A 16,338-nucleotide genomic window follows, 5' to 3' on the forward strand; every position below is an offset into this window, starting at 1 on the left:
TTTTATGTTCTGCACTTTTCCTTACTTATTTCTACCAACTTGCTAATTAACTCAATGTCCGAATTAATGGACATTTGGACTATTTACAGTTTCCTTCCCAGCAAATCACTTAGACCTACTACAGACTGAGTGTCTATATCCTCCCCAAGTTCCTATGTTGAAGCCCTAAGCCCCAGTGTGATGGTATTTGGAGGCGGGGCCTTTGTTGGTAACTAGGGTAGCGTAAGGTCCTAAGAGTGGGGCCCCCAGGAAGGGATTATTGTCCTTATAAGAAGAGGAAGAGACCAGAGAGCTCTCTCTCCACTAAGTGCAGACACAGCCAGAAAGCGGCTGTCTCGTGAGCCAGGAAACAGGCTCTTACTGGGAACTGAATTGGCTGGCACCTTGATCTTGGACTTGCCAACCTCCAGAGCTGCGAGAAATAAATCTGTACTGTTTAAGTCTCCCAGTCTGTGGTATTTTGTTATAGCAGCCCGAGCTGACTGAGACAAGATTCCAAAGTGATATGAACAACTGCCAAATATCTATTTGGCCCTCGACTAGCTGGCTTCTGTGCTTTTGTTAAGAGAACAGAGAGCGGGGCCATGTTGACATCGCGAAGGTCAGGACAGATGATGCCGGAGTGGATTCACCTCCTAAATCGTTCCATGGCTTCTGCAGGGGGTGGGGGGCACAGGGACACACCTGTGGTGATGATGATGGTGATGGTAACGGACACAGCATGGACCTAAGAGCAGGATAACTTCAGAAGGTGAACTACAGGGCCGCTTGGGTGGCTCTGTTGGTTAAACGTCTGCCTTTGGCTCAGGTCATGATCTCGGGGTCCTGGGAAAAGGTCCAGGGTCCAGCTGCACAGTGAGGGCAGCCAAAGGAGGCTGGGCAGCTCAGTCAGACCACCACCACCAGTGTGTCTGAAAAACCAAGCCCTTTCCTGAGAAATTCCCCCACTGGTTTCTTTTTTCCAACACCGTATTTTTTTTTCACGTATAATTCACATACAGTGTTATAGAAGTTTTAGGTGTACAATATGATGATTCAACAACTCTACACATTTCTCAGGGCTCATCAAGATAAGTGTACTCTCCAACAGTGTGTTTTGGGAAATTCCAACTTACAGAAAAATCAGAAGAATGAAACAATGAACACTCATACACCCTTCTCCTAAATTCACCAGCTGTTAACGTTTTGCCATCTTTCCAGTCTCTCGTGTGTGCAGGTATGTGTCACTGTTAGGATCGTGACATGTCGTCCCTAAATGTTGGGGCATGCACCTTCCTTTTTAAAATTTATTTTATTTATTTATTTTTAGAGATTTTATTTATTTACTTATTTGTCAGGGAGAGAGAGAGATCATAAGCACAGGGAGCAGCAGGGACTGGCAGAGGGAGAAGCAGACTGAGTTGGGAGCTCGGCAACAAGGGGTTCAATCCCAGCGCCCTGGGATCATAACCTGAGCCGAAGGCAGACGATGGCTTAACGGACTGAGCCACTCTGGCCTCCCAGGCATGCGTCTTCCTAAGAACAAGGACATGTTTCTAATCATAACACCAGCACCACATGCATGGAATTGAGCATCGATGATCTCATAAGTCATTCCTTTGAGATATCTCCCAGCTACCTGCAAGATGCTCCTGACAGCTCCCCACTCGAGCCGCAATCCAGAATCCAATCAAGGATCAGACAACGCATTTGTCCGTCTTGTCTCTTTAGTCTTTAATCTAGATGAGTCTCCCTGCCTGTTCTGTGTGTGGTGACGTTGTCCCTACCCTGTTGCTGAGCAGAGCAAGGACCCAGAGTGCCAAGAAGTCCGAGTTCTGGCACGGATGCAAATCTAGCACTATTCGAGTGACCCTTGACCTTCACCTTGACCACGGTTTAGGAATTCTCTGACATAGCCTTGCTGGAATCCACACCTCCATTTCGCAAGAAGCCCGGCTCTCCTAAGATTGCAGCCTACACATCAGCACCCAAAGGCACTGTTTCCTGGCCTTAAAAGGGACCAGCTCTTATTCCTGACATTGTTGGCCATGATTCTTGTGAGGGCGGGGCGTGCCCATCATGCTTCCTCGGCTGCCCACCCCACACTCACCCCTAGGAGACATAACAAGAAAGACGTTCTAACAATACGGCTCTGCCCTTTGCTTGGCCTCCCTGTCCCGGCCGGCTGATCACCCCCCATTTCTTCAGTGGCTGCCCAGTGCCTCAGTCCATTACGCTACTTTGCTTCCCAGCACCGCAGGGCCGATTCCCCGATGACCCAGGGCTGCTTCCCTGGTGACCCAGAGCCGCACTGGAAGGCTGCTTCCTGCTGTGGAAGGCTGCTTCCCTGGGCTCCAGATCCTTTTCAATAATCAGCTTTGTGAGTCAGAGGCAGCAGCTGCCCTGGGCCTCCCGGGCCTGGCAGGGCAGAAAGATGATTGGATCAGAAGAAGTGCCATTAGTAAGGCAAGGTGGCTGCTCTGCATCCCCCCCACTGTCCCCCACCCCTGCCTCATTTCCCCAGGGCCCTTTGACCCGCTCTCCAGGCCCAGCAATATGATAATGAGATCTCAAGAAATGCCCCGACCCACGCCACATCCATATACAGACAATTTCTTAGCGGCTTCTTGCAGGGCTAATCCCACCACCGGGAAGGCAGAGCAGTGTGGGACAGTGGTATGTGTCCCCCCGCAGCACCTGACCCCAGGCCCGAGGCGCAGCCACGACTGTTTGCTGGCTGGAGTTGAGGGTGGGCTCAGCAGCTCGGCAAGGGTGGGGATCGGAACCCATAAGGGCAGGGAAACGGACTTAAATGTAACGCTTATGTTGGGATAATCTCGGGACCGGCTGTCGCACAGGGAGGAGAGACCGAAGCCTCGAAGCTCAGAGTCATCTGGCAGCTGCCCCACGTGGGAACCCCTGTGATGGGCTTTGTCCTCCAGAGCACCCACTCACCCCCATGGGACAAGCGTTTTCCTAATAGAGGCAAACTGTCCTCTGGCTGCTCCTGACCTGCGCCGCTGAGCCCCGCCCACCAGCTCTGGCACTGCCGAGGGCCCCACAGGCCTACTGCAAAGCTCTTTCAGAAGTGTGTCGCCCAGGGATTGAGACACTGACGAGCGCCGCTAAAGGCAGCGCTGCAATCTTCCGTCTAGAACTTGCTGCTGGGGGATCCGGGGCCCTGTGTAAATCGTGGGAGCAGGGCTGGTTGAGAACTGGGGCTGGCTGAGAAGGGCCCCCACATCTCTCCTGTGCCCAGGAGGCTGTGAGGGCAGGCAGAAGCCCAACCTAACACACCAGCCCAGGTCCCAAACCCTACCTGCCATCGGCCGGGGAGGTTTGCAAGAGCAGCTGGGCCTCCATTAAGCAGAGTCTCTGTCCTTGGCCCCCGGCGCGGGGCAGGGGATAAGACAGCCCTCCTCCGGCTGGTGAGAATCCGCTCTCATGACACAATTAGTCACCCACTTGTCAAACAAAGCGCCTGCTCAGAGGGGTCCCCGCGCACTTCACTTGGCAAAGAGAAGCCGGGCCTTGGCCCAGCCTCACGGCCTTCTCCCCTCAAGGGTTCTCTCCCCTGTAAACCACAGTGTCCAGCAAAATTCTAAAGGCCGCTGCAGATACTCTACTGACAGGGCCCCCAAGCAGCTTGCTCACGCTTTCTACTGTACCAGCCGCCCTCCCCTGCAGGAACAGGGGCTCGGGAGTAAGAGCAAGGCATTCTGGTCCAACAGACTCGGGGCGGAGTGGAAGCCCGCAGGGGTCAAGGGCGCCGAAATCCTGGCGGTGTGTCTCATGGCTGCCAAGTAGATTTCAGTGTAAAGAGCAGCACTGGAAAAAGTGTACGGGGCCAGGGGGATGGGTGCACATCTCTCCTGATGTCCCGAAGCAGGGAAGCAAGGCGTGTGGTCAGGACAGAGCTGAGGGACCGCAGGGAGCACGATGGGGCAGAAGCAGGAGGGCCGGTTCGGGGGTGCTCAGCTGCGGCTTTACCTTCGCCTCCACTCCCCCCAGGCCTGGCTTATCCGCAAGCCCAGGGCAGAGGTGCCAAAGCAGGTGTGCAGTTGGAAAGGCAGAGTACAATGACTGCGTTGGCGCGACGCCTCTTCTTCGGGCCCCGCCCTGTGCGCTTCCCACCCCGAGACCTCACTGGCTCTGGAGTCTGGATTTCACATTGGCTTAACAAGAAAAATCAGCATTTTTTTCCCAAAGTATGGCTATTTTTTCCTTATGGAGACAACTCTCATCCTCGCAGATCGTGAACATGCACGTGGATCCGGGAACGCGCGGCCGCAGGGGTGAGGCGCGAGGGGTGGGTGTGACCCGAGCCGGGAAGGAGGGAGCCGACCGGGAAGTGGAGCGCCAGCGCCACACACTACACAACTCCGACAGGCTCGGCGCTCGCAGGCACTTGGGAGGGGGAGGGCCATGGCGAGTTGGCTCGGCGGGGTCTGTGCTCCTGGGGGACAGTCGGCCCGAGGCTGGGAGCCCGGTCCCCGGCCCCGCCTGAGCTGCGGGGAGGGGGAGGCGGGCCCCGAGGTGGGGAGGGGCGCCCAGGAGGGCCGGGTCCGTACCTGCTTGGCCTCGGCGGCCTGCTCCTCCGCCTCCGCCGGCGCCGCCTCTCGCTCCCCCGGCCCCTCGAGCTCCCCGGGGCCCTCCGGCGCGGCCGCCGGCTCTGGGGCGCGGGGCGGTGCGGGGGTCCCGGGGGCCTTGGGCGGGGTCACGGGCTCTGGGCTCGCGGCCGCCCCGCGCCGCACCAGCAGCCAGGCGAGCAGCAGCGCCAGCACCGTGGCCAGCACGGGCAGCGCCGCCAGCAGCTCCGCGGGCGCCTCCATCGCGGCTCGGCCGCCCGAGTGCCCGCCCGCGGGGACCCCGAGGGAGCCCGCCGCGCCCCGCCCGCGCCCCGCCCCAGGGCGGAGCCCCTGCCCTCGCCCCGCCCTCTCGGACCCCCCTTTGCGGGGGGGTGGGGGTTGGTGTGGGGAGGACACGGATGCTGGGGGACCCTGACCCCTGCGGCGGCACTCCCGAGGCGGGCCAGTCCCTCCCTGCACCGGGCAGGCCTGCCGCTTGCGCTTCGATTTGTTTTGAAAACCCGGCTCCCAACGCTCTTTCCTCAGGCGCCCTTAGATTACTGTCATTTTCGGCATCATTTCCGCCCTGCACAGAAGGTCCAGCACTTTGGCACCGCAGGCTGGGAGACGCCGAGGCCCCGGACGGCCGGGAAGGCTGGCCTAAACCGTGGCATTGGCCTGCCCGTAAGGCGACGAAAGGCAAACGTTAACCGGCTCGCTCCCGGCCACTTCCAGATGGGCCGCAGCATCTTCCGGGAGCACCGGAGCTCCTGGCGGGGAATGCCGAGCCCTGACACCCGGCAGCCTTCAACACAAGCCTCACTGTAACGCGGCTGCCCCCCAAAGGCGGCTTTCTGGAATTCAGCTCCAGGTGCCTTGGGATAACATTGCTCCCAAACTGACTTTTCCTCTTGGAGTAATTCCCCTGTGGAGGGAGGGTGGAATGAAGGGAATTCTGTTGTTTCTCTTTCCCCAGATCCTTCCTTCCGTTGTGTTTGAGATAGATACGCTGTAACCAAAACGTTGTGTCTTTACCCCTCCCGATAAACACGGCGATAAACACGGCAAAGTTTGTCAGGTACCAGTTGAAAAAACAGGATGCCAGTTTTTGTTTAGGACACATTTCCTGCTTTTTTGGAAAAAGTACAGTGCCTGAGCTGGTATCTGGTGCACGCCAGAAGCTAGATGGAGTGCCGCTTACATGGGAGGCAGAAAGATGTGCTCAGGCTTCTTCCCCGGCTCCAGTTACGACCAGCATGCCCTCCAGAAAGAGGGGGAGCTTAGTCCTGGTGCTTCACATAATGGTAAGGGGTACCAGCAAAAGGAATTTCAGTGGTGATTGGTGAAAAATGCCCCAATGGGGCTCCTATCTGGCTTTTGACCCCCGGGGGACTTTCAGCCAAAGCAGTCCTTCTTTTTTGGCCCCTGCCTTCACTGTTTGAAAGTACACGTTTAAGGGGGCCCATGGTGCAAACGTAGCTACGTTCTGTATCTACTACCAGATGGATAACGAGAAGAAACAAGAACAATGCAAAAAACCGAGTTTCTTTTTAAAAGTTGCTTTATTTAAAATGATAAACAAGTTTCATCCAAGTGAAAGTTAAAACCACCCAGCCAAACGGCGGAGCCACAGGCAGCCCGTGGTGGAGCGCACGGTGAGACGGAAGCAGACGGAGCGGGCTGCTGGGTGCCTCTGTGGCAGCGGCCAGAGGCACAAGGACTCTGCATGGTCCCAGTTCTTCCGCACCGTCCGGTCACCTTGAAGACAGCAGGCCGGGCCAGTTCTCATGGGACTTTCAGCGAGGACCTGATGCCTCAAGTTTTTGAACAATGAGACGAAAGTCGAGAGCCACCACCTGAGGGTGCCAAGGCCCAAGGTTCATCTAGTTTCGTGGCATATAATGTAACGTCAGTGGAGCATCTTGACAGAAGGCAGGGAGGGAGGGGCGTGTGAGGAGAAACCACACAGGGAACCAGCCGCAGTACCCAGCACACACGACAAACACCTTGCGGAAACGCTATGCACGATTCGAGGAACCTACAGCTGTGCACGTATACGCCTAAAAGCACTTTTTACAACACTTCCCGCGAAACTCCTATTCTGTCCCATGCTCTTGTCTAAAATCCTATGTCACAACCAGACTGAACCTCTACTAATTTCATGACGTACTCACACCAGCAACTTTCTTGCTGATGCTTAAATATCTTGAGCTGATTTAGAGAGAAACCCAATACCAAGACCACAACGTGACGTTCTTATGTTCTTTTAGGAAGATCTCACAGACTTGAATACAGTAAGGTCTCACCTTGCTTTTCTGGTCATGGAAATGGACGTGCGTGATCCCTCCTAGCCTGAGCAGTGACCCTTGGGAACCGTGGACAGCACACTGCCTTTCAGCTACACGAGGGGAGGGACCTGCACTTGTCACAGCAGCATCGCCAGCGCCCAGAACACTGCCTGCCCCTCAAACGCGGGCTGAACACTTGGATGATTCATTAACGGGCACCTGCAAGCCTAAGCCAAATGGGAACGATGTCCCTGGGCTGGGTGGCTCTCCCCTCAAAGGTGTCACCCTGAATATCCCAGCACTACTAATGAGCCCAGAGACACCCGTGTGCGGCACCGGGTCCTTCAGGCTGGTGGTGAAGTCTTAGGTGCTCGCTCCCAAAGCCCCGGAGCCGCACACTGTCTTCTTCGACCCTGCTCGTCCCCGTCAGTAGTTCCGGACCCAAGAGTCCTTCTTCCAGGACCTTCCTGGTTTTTTAGTTGGGGAAGAATCCCTACTATTGTTGACGTCACTCGAAAGAGGAGGCTCAGACCAGGTGGGGTGAAGGGTTAACTTTAGAACAGACCTGGTTCCCTCTTCCTACCTGGTCTGCGGCACCTAGCCATCACTGCCCCCCTCTCCCTCCGACTCCCCCCCTCTCCCCTGCTTTATTCCCCCAACGGTGTGCTTGGGTGGCCCACAGCAACAGGGGACGGGGCGGGGTGGGAGGTGTTCAATCTCTGGCCTGGCTAAAACAAGGACTGTTCTACCGTCACTCGTGGGATGGCAAGAACCAAATGGCAGCACTTAAGCGACGTGATCCGAATGCTTCCCGGTGAGGGGACTGCGCGCCCGTCAGGTGGGCTGGATCCCTCCTTTCTGCATATTGTTTGTCAAAGGGTAATCACCCTTGGCCTCTCAGGAAGGCTAGTCTCTCCCATTCAAACCTCCGCCGCGTCATCCCAGCCACAGCAAAAGAGTCCTATCCTGCCCCCTGGCGGCAAATAATTTTGGTTTTGCTTTTTTTCTTTACGCTGTCGTTTAGAGAGAAGTTGATATGAATTAGAGAGGAAGGCGTGATAGCCCGACAGCAATACTGGGGTACAGAAAAAAAGCGTTTGGAAGATAGCACAAACATTTTAAAAAAGGGGACAGAGGAACCCCATTCAGGTGTGAACACAAAAAGACGGGTTCAGAGTTTGACTTTACTCACCCCCCAAAACACACCCTGGAATGGAGGGAAGCAAGGCTGTCTGAGCCCAGGAGGCCTGGTGGGGAAGCGGAGCGGCACCGAGGTGACAGGCGCCAAAGGTGAGGAACGTGGTGGACGTTCTCCGTCCACCCAGCCATGTTTTGGGGTCGGGATTTGAGAATGCAGAAAACTCTGGGGGACCAGCCTCCTAGGGGAAAGCCACGTGACCAACCCAGTGTCAAGAAACGATCATGAGTCTGTTAAAAATATAACCTTTGCACAGAAGAGCCCTGGATTCCCCAGATTATACCCACGGTCGGGGAGAATCCAGGGAGGCACCACCACACCGTCCCAGGCCGCTTGCACAGCTGCTCCTGGCCGCCCCGGGACGCTACAGGGCCAGCTCCTGCCGCCCTCCGGCTGCCCGTGCGCTTACCTACACCCCGCCAGAAAAGGGCACGCTGCTCAGTGCTTTTCACTGGACACATCCTTGACAAGCCCCCTCTCACTTTTATTTAAATTTAGCCGAATTGAGGGGCAGACGAAGGCAAGCAGGTCAACTGAGAGGGCAAGAGATGGAACCTGCTGGTCACAACCCCCAAGTCTTCACACCAGAGCCCTTCAGAAGCCTCAACATACCCGAGACCAGAAGCACCACCTGTGCGTTTATTCCGACCTGCAGCCCAAGCCACCCACCTAGCATCTGCGGGTCTAACCAGTGGGGACACTGACCGTGACGTCTCTCAGACAGTGAGAGCTTCTGCCTTTACGGATCACGTGGGGAGAAAGACCCATCTGCCGGAAGCGGGCCTGTTCACAACTTGAGTTCTGTGGGGAGAATCCGCCGGACCTTTCCCCTCCTGTTTCTAAACAGAAACCCTGATAGGTCATCCCTGCCCCAAAACACACCGCGCTGCATTCCCGAGCCCGTCTGGCGGTGGTGAGAAGGTCCCACATCTGAGGCCCGTGCTCGCGGTGGTGAGCGGCGCCACCTGCGCCGGCTGGGTTGGTAACACATTGGGGGTGGCGTGGGAGTGGCACTTTTCAGGTGTGATTGGCTCAGACGCAGATCCGAATCCACTCGCCCCTCGGGGCCTGCTGGTGCGCTGCCGGCTCTGGAGAGCAGAGGCTCCTCGCCCGTGTCGCTGAGGATCAGACGCGGCGAGACACTCAAGGGATCCCAGCCCTGCGGCCTCGAGGCGGAGCAGCGTGGCTTAGAGGGGACAGCACAGACGCCCTGGCCCCGCAGCGCACCGGCCGTCGGCGTTTCGGGTCTCACTGAGCTTCTCGACCCTCTACTCTTAGCAAGCGGTAAGGACAGCATGTGACCGAAGACAGAAGCCTGGGCCAGAGAAGGATGATCCGAATGCAAAGGAGACAAAGGAGAAGGCGGGAGCAGGGGATGTGGAAGCGGAGTGGAGCGGCCGCCCACAGCGCACAGGAGCCGCCTCAGGGAGAGTCTGTATTGGCTCAGGGGTGAGCCCGGCCTCCGCAAGTGTCCCTAATCCTGCCAAGGAAAGCACAACCGCCTGTCAGCAGCGTGGAGACAGCACGGCGGGCGCGAAGCTGGAAGGACACGTTAAAGCAGAAGCCCAGGGCCCCACATGCAAGTCAGGGCAGGGCCGTCCCTGAAACTTCTTCTGAGTAACTACTGAGTCGCGCGGCACAGCCAGGTGGGGTCCACAGCGACAGAAACCCCCCGGAAAAGCAAGAAGAGAAATCGGACAGTGGCTGTGAAGAGGGCAATCTGGTTGAGAAACGCAGAGTCTAGCTCATAAATTCACGCCACTAGGACACCTGAGCTTCTGGAATTGCAGTGTGAACAAACAGCAAGGCCTGTGGGTCCGCCACTCCGCTAACACACGTTGAGGAAACACCCAGCTGCTCAGAGATGCCAACAGCACAACAGTAACGTCACCCATGGCAGGCCAGGCCCCCAGACGCTTAGGGTCCCCAGAGCTTCCGTACTGAGCTTCCTCCCCGAAACCCCCTCCCCCGCTTACCGCCACCGTCAGTCAGACAGGTCAGCACGTGAGAAGAGGCTCTGGACCCGAACCTCAGTGTCGCCCACAGCGTGTCCACCGTGAGGGCATGCGCCGGCAGACGTGATCTTACTGACTCTAAGTCTGAACTCATTTAGATCCCATCCGGTTCAAACAAACAAACGTGGAGACGTCGTGAAGACCTTCGAGAAAATCGGAGCTCTTCACGGCTGTCTCACGTGGTGTGAGCGCTCAAAGTGACAATGGCAAGTGGGGGGGAAAGCAGGAGGCCACCCCTCTGGCTCCCGGGAGACACCGCGGACCTGCTCTCGGGCCGCCCCGACTGCCGCAACCATCTCTTCCCCGTCGAGGGCCCGGGGCAGTCGAGTCGCTGCTTTCCCACACCACCACAGGAATTGCCACAAGGGGAGGCTCTGGGATTCTCCAAGGACAGAAGTTGCAAAGATATAAAATGGTTTTAATTTTTATTAAATAACGTTAAGGGTTTCCTTGGCACCATCCACACAGATCCTTGCCTTTATGCGTAAAATAAGCCACGTGACTTTGCGTCGGTAGCGGAGAAAGCAGCTACTGGAGCAAACGCTAAGTGAACGGACTCCTATTCCAAGGGCGTGCTCGTTCTCCGGCTTTCTCCGGCTCCCCCCTGGTCTGCAGATCCAGAAGGCTGCCCTCCCCAGGGCCCTGGCCTCGCCGCGTGCACGTCCTCCTACAGAGACAGCAGCCGCGCGCGGTCACCTGGAGGAGCTGCGCTCTTTGCTCGCACAGTCGTCGTGGGAAGTGGTGTCCCCGTTGCCCATCATGCCGCACGTTCTCCGCTTTTTTCTGCGGTGCATCGTCCCATCGCCTTCAGACCCCGACTCGCACTGCACAGGAGGGCAGGGAGGAGGCAAAAGACAGGAAGTCAACCAGATGCAGGCCCTTCTGTCTGTAAATAACCTTCCGGCCTCCAGAGGCCGCACGAATGTCACCCGAGGCCTCCTGGAAGCGAAGCAGCCACAGACGACAGCTCCCAGCACGGTCCGCACCGACTTCTCCCTCGGGTGTTTCCGGCCCCCTGGACACTACGACCTCCCTCACATGCCACGTGTCCCCCCAGGGCTTGCCAGTGGGAGGGCTTGAAATCGAGACAGGCGTCAGCCCCCTGAGACAGCATGACGCCATTTCGCTGCCTCCAGGCAGACCCCGAGAGGGACACAAGAGGCCCGGCGCTGACGCTGTCCCCCACACCGCAGGCCCCGCAAGATACTGCAGCCCCAGACGATGCAAAGTGCTACGGCAGCAATTCCATCCAGTGAGGGCCCAGGTTCTTCTTCCCCAAAATGATGTCAGCTTCTAACAAGCCACCGAATTCGGGGAGCTTCCAGGCTTACAACCTACACCCACAGGGACACCTGTCACCGCCGGCTGCGAGGCTCCAAGTCTGAAGCCCCGCACTGCTGGTCACGAGCTGGGCGGCCCTTGGCCATTCACCTAGCGAAATCCCCCAATAATCCTCCTTTTATCTCTTCAAGTCGCTGCCGACAACGCACGAGCTCACGCGCGTGCACACACGCACGTGCGAGCACACACGCACACGCCGCCAGGCTAGAACATGGGCAAAATTCACGACCCGGCAGGAAGGGTGCAGTTGTAGCTCTTGCAACAAAGCGGGAGACTGTTTCCCCCTTTCCCCCTCCTGGGCAGGAGGTTCCAGGGGGACCTGCCCCGCAGGCCGGGGGTCCAAGAAGCGGGGCCTCACCTCGGAGTCCGAGTCGGACGAGCTGGAGCTGGAGGAGCTGGAGGAGTCGCTGGAGCTGTCGGAGGCGATGCCCGTGGACTCCTGCAGGTCGACGGAGTCAGCCAGCACCGCCAGCTCGGGGTGCTCTTGCTTCAAGATCCTGGGAGACAAGAAACATCGTTCCCAGTGCTGGGAGCGGCGGCGACACCGCGCGCAGTAACCGGACTCAAAGCTGAGGCCTGTCTCTCTCGGAGGCACCTGCGAAGGGCGGGCGCCTTGGCTCAGAATGGGCGCTGGGCAGTGGTGAGGCCGCACGGATCCACAGGCTGGGAACAGGCGCCCTAACGTGCTGCTCAGGCTTTGCTGAAAGGCGGACTGGCTGCACGCGAGTTACCGCGACCTTCGCACGCCAACGAGCCAGCCGTGCTGCCGACGTGAGGCCGGGTGCCCCGCGTCAGCCACTTATTTTTTTCCACCTGGGAGAAAGTCTCTCTCTTCCGTTTTTTCCTGAACCGTTCCTAGCTGACTTCTTTCAAACCCTTCCTTTCCACGACACAGCACTGAGTGACCGCAGTTGGGCTTGGTTACGTTCCATTCGTAAGAGGAGCAACAATTAGGTTTGCGACAAAGAAGAGGCAAGCAACAGAGAGGGTCCCCCTCACTCGAAGATAAAGCTGGACTGGACTTTTGGAGGACGCAGCCCTCCCCATAGGGACCTGATCTTGGCATCCACTCTAAGCAGGGACAAGAGACCAGCTGCGTGGTCAGGCCTTTAAGATGACCAAATCCCAGCACACAGCGGCCGACGGGATGGAGTCAGTGGGCCTTAGGTGCCTGAGAGTCCGGGGAGAATGAAGCCACCACCCTTGCTGGCCCTCTCAGCAGGGAGGCTGAGCACTGACCAAGCCAGGATCCCTCTCTTACCCCGAGAGCTGGTCCCTCCAGGTCAGGGTTGGGACACAGTGGCACGGGGTGGCTGGGGGTGGCTTGCACTGCCGCTGCCCGTGCTGTATCTGTTCTGTGGATAAACAGAGGAGCTAAGTCTCCAGGGCAGTCACCTCACTCACAAGAACTGAAGGTATTAAGTTTAAAGGCGAATAACGCTTCTCAGTAAGAAAAAGAAAGAACCAAAATGCAACCCAAACAAAATGGCTTCCTTTGCTACTGCTAGCTGCGGGGGGAGGGGGGGGGGAGAGCGGGGGGGGGGGGTACCAAAAAACAGAAAATAAAACAAAACAAAAACCAGAAAATAAGAACCAATCCCAATTATGGCCATGTTGACTGACTGATCAAACATGCAGTCTGACCCTGTCACCTGGAGGCTGGCAAGCATCCCGAGAACTAGCCCTGACCTTGGACCCACTCTCCTCTGCCCCAGCTCTCCCAGGCCTAAGATCGGCACACGTCACTGCGGCAGTGAACTCTTTTCCATTTCACCTCTGGGGTATGAACTGGAACGAAGTGAAAATAAGAAGAAAAAAAAAAAAAGTCTCTCACCTATACCATTTCCTCGATAACTTTGGTCTCCCTCTTACCGTCTTGTGCCATACAACAGGGAAGTTGGTGCTGCTGGCAAAATTCTGCGTGATGGCAATGGTGGTGTCAAGGTTAAGGACGACGTGCCACCAGCCTCCTGGAACCCAACGAGGAAACAGTTAAACAGGGTTAGGGTGTGCTTCTGTGCACGATCACAAACAACATAAGCTTGGTGAACAGAGGGTTCCTATCTACCCATCCACAGGCGAGACAGGTAGAGACTCAATGGAGACAGGAGATCCAGACTGGTCAATGCTTCTCCTGATCCAGAAATCACAACCTATTTGTGGAAAGTTCTACTGGAGCACAGCCCATGCCTGTTCATTTCCAGACTGCCTGTGGCTGCCTTCCTGCTCCACAGGCAGAGCTGAGCTGCTGGAACAGACCCGGTCTGGCCCACAGCACTTAAAATATTTATTCTCTGCCTTTTATAGGAAAAGTGTGTTGACCCCTGTGAGTCCAAACCTGGATTGAAACTGGAAAGGCAGCAAGTTTTTCAGCTCCTAGGAGGAGAACACCTACCTCCAGTATTAAACACCCTCACTTTCAACACTTAAGTCTGAAGTGAGCCAATGTTACACTGTATTGAAAACCCAATTCACAGAACAAGCTACAGTTTATCCACAGTCACACAAGATAACTACTAGGCATAAAGGTGAGTAGAATCTTTACACACAAGGAATTTATCAACACGTGTCATGTACGTAGGTTACAAGAGATGTGGACAGCAGCCCTCTAAGCACTTGACCGCACAGCCGCACATCACTGTCCGAGCTGTGCAGCGGTCAGTGGGTTTACAGTCAGCAGGCAGACGGGTCTCTTTGACTCCTAGATATACTTGTGCTCGGAAATGACAAACAACTGAAATCAAAGAATGTACTTCCTCTTAGTTCGTCTATACCTGGTACAAAGACAGTCTCTCCTGGTTTTTGTAAGATTTCCAGGGGTTTGAATTCAGGTGGCCATGTGGGAAGCTGTGTCCGGGGATGAATGATACTAAACCAAGTAATAGCTTCATCTTGCTGGTTCCCTCCTTCTTCACGGGTCACCTTGATGAGCTCCCTGGGCGTGCTGGTAGGAAACAGGCACCAGCGCTTGTGGCCCTGAACTAAGGCATTCCAGGCACTGGTCCCCAGAGGGTCGATGTGAATTCCAGTTCCAGAGCGCGGTGGCCCCATCACAAACCATCTAATGGAATGGAAACGTCCGAGATATGAAAGGTAATTTAACTGTACACGTATGCTACCAACGAGCGAGTTTTTAGTCTTATACTCTCTATTTCAGAGACTACATAAATCCTGCTACACAGACACACTAAATAATCATGCCTGGAATGCTCTGTCACAAGAAGGAAAAAAAAATCCACTGATGTGACTTACTACTACTGAACGTTAACTAATAAAATTTCCTTTAAAGATCAGTGGCTTAACTGTGGTAGCGTTTTTGAGTCACCTGGGGCGCCTTCAGAAATCCTGATGCCCAGGTGGCCATCCAGACCAGTGAAACCAGTCTGTGGCCGTAGGATCTAGGCAGACAGCAGTAACCCACTAAGTAAGCTCCATGTGCAGCCAAAGAGAACCACTCACTGTTATGGGAAAAGGTTAGCCGACCGAGCTCCAGTGACACAAACTGCCCTACGTGAGACCGTAAGGGCTTCACCGCGAGGTACTTTACCTGTAAGGGGGCCTGCGTTTCTCCCCAGCATACTGGAAGAGGTCATCGGTGAAGAACTTGGGCACCTTGTAATCTTCCAGAAGTTTCCTTCTTTTGGGGTGTTCGCCGTAGCTGCTGTCAAAGATGTAAAGGGGGCTGTCATCCCGGGTGCTCTCCATGTACTCGATGTAGTACTTCATCTTCATCTTCACCGAGTAGCCATCATTGTCCTCACCGCACTTGAACTTCTGGTTACGGTACTTCCTTTTCAGGCGCTCCAGGGTCCACTTCTCCTGCGCAGACCAACCGTCTTGGGCATTGAGCAGAACCACGGGCTTGTACGGTCTTTCGTATCGCTCCACGAACTCTTCCACCGACAGCTGCAATGCATCTGCCCTTTCCACGTTATCCTGAAGGAGTCAGAAAAGACCTATCCAGTTAAAAAAAAAAAAAATGTCCAGCGGCAGCAAAGGGCGTCCCCCAGGACCAATTAGCAACGACATACCTAAGGAGCCAGATTCTCTTTCTGGCTTATTTTGGGGAAGAGGCAGAGAAGAGAAGGGGCAAGGACCTGCGTGTGGACTGACACGTCGCACCCAGCGCCGCCCCACCAGGGGAAGGGGGCTCCGCATCTCCCACTCGTGGGCCTCCACAGTCGAGTCCCCTGGGCCCCACCGCCCAAAGGGGTCAAGGGGCGACGGTCCTTCCTGTGGGGATCGCCAAAGGCGTCAGCCTCCAGGTGGCCCGGCAGGCGGCGGCGGCGGCGCGGGAGGAAGGAGGCTCGCCCTGGAACCCGGCCCCATGACCCCGACCTCCGCGGGGTGCCGATGAGTCCATCGGAACTCGGGGGTGCCGCGCTGGACGCCGGGGGAGTCGCGCAGCCGCCCGGAGGTGCCCGTGCCCGGCCTCGGCCCGCGATCCCGGCCCACTCACCGCCACGGCCGCCGGGTTCAGCGAGAAGCTCTCGTAGTAGTTGTGACGGGTCCAGTCCAGCGAGTCCTTGAGCTCCGGCCGCGCACTACGCTTGGCCTCGCGGATCCGCTTCTTGCTCTTGTGGTTCATCCTCCGGGGGTCACCAGCTGCTCCCGCGACGACCTCGGCGCGCCTCGCTTCCTGCTTCCAACGCACCCCTCCCCCCCGGTCCGGACAGCGGCTGCGGCGGCGACACCCAAACGCCTTTCGCCCTGGCCCGGCGCCTTTAAAGTCGCCTTCCAGAAAATTCACTCCCCAACCACCTCCCGGGCCTCGGGTTGGGCACGCGGCGGCCGTCTTCCCCGCCCCCCGGCCTCTCGCGGTGAGCCATTGGCTCGGGCACCTCCGGGGTCCGCCCTCACACTCGCCGGCTCTCCGCCATGTTGGGAAGGTCGCGCCGATCGAGGAGCCGCCTCGTTGCGGCCCCGCCTCTCCCGCGCCCGCTTCCGGT

The 16,338-nt window shown here is 56.8% G+C and overlaps 2 protein-coding genes across 9 annotated transcripts in view; both read right to left on the minus strand.

The window, feature by feature from the left end:
* The window catches only part of MXRA7 (matrix remodeling associated 7), a 30,213-nt gene extending 25,358 nt beyond the window's left edge, over window positions 1–4,855 (minus strand). Inside the window, exon 1 of the mRNA XM_045985126.1 lies at window positions 4,551–4,855. Within this exon, the coding sequence (XP_045841082.1) occupies window positions 4,551–4,811 (261 nt within the window). The 5' untranslated portion in view covers window positions 4,812–4,855. The remainder of the gene's footprint in view (window positions 1–4,550) is intronic.
* A 5,261-nt stretch (window positions 4,856–10,116) lies between these two features.
* On the minus strand, window positions 10,117–16,219 carry JMJD6 (jumonji domain containing 6, arginine demethylase and lysine hydroxylase). 8 transcript variants are annotated; one of them, XM_045985822.1, is made up of 7 exons: window positions 15,849–16,219; window positions 14,937–15,325; window positions 14,164–14,450; window positions 13,224–13,359; window positions 12,651–12,744; window positions 11,748–11,984; window positions 10,117–10,872 (listed from the first exon to the last, which is right to left on the minus strand). In XM_045985822.1, exons 1-7 carry the CDS (start codon window positions 15,975–15,977, stop codon window positions 10,741–10,743), a joined length of 1,404 nt encoding a protein of 467 aa, XP_045841778.1. In that variant the 5' UTR covers window positions 15,978–16,219; the 3' UTR covers window positions 10,117–10,740. The 8 variants fall into 8 exon arrangements, 7 of the variants coding, with proteins under 7 accessions (XP_045841778.1, XP_045841779.1, XP_045841780.1 ...); XM_045985824.1 differs by having other exon boundaries at window positions 10,123–10,872; window positions 11,748–11,886; window positions 12,651–12,739; window positions 13,262–13,359; window positions 15,849–16,215; XR_006815965.1 differs by having other exon boundaries at window positions 10,736–10,872; window positions 11,748–11,886; window positions 15,849–16,211.
* Window positions 16,220–16,338: the final 119 nt, after the last annotated feature.

This window comes from Meles meles, chromosome 18 (genome assembly GCF_922984935.1).
Source record: "Meles meles chromosome 18, mMelMel3.1 paternal haplotype, whole genome shotgun sequence".
NCBI lineage: Eukaryota > Metazoa > Chordata > Mammalia > Carnivora > Mustelidae > Meles > Meles meles.

Excerpts from the sequence above, each read along its gene's own strand:
- JMJD6 (XM_045985822.1), bottom strand. The coding sequence starts at position 15,977 with ATGAACCACAAGAGCAAGAAGCGGATCCGCGAGGCCAAGCGTAGTGCG. Across the intron at positions 14,451-14,936 it reads AAACGCAGGCCCCCTTACAG|ATGGTTTGTGATGGGGCCAC; the intron begins GTAAAGTACCTC and ends CCATTCCATTAG. Across the intron at positions 12,745-13,223 it reads TTATCGAGGAAATGGTATAG|AACAGATACAGCACGGGCAG; the intron begins GTGAGAGACTTT and ends GTTTATCCACAG.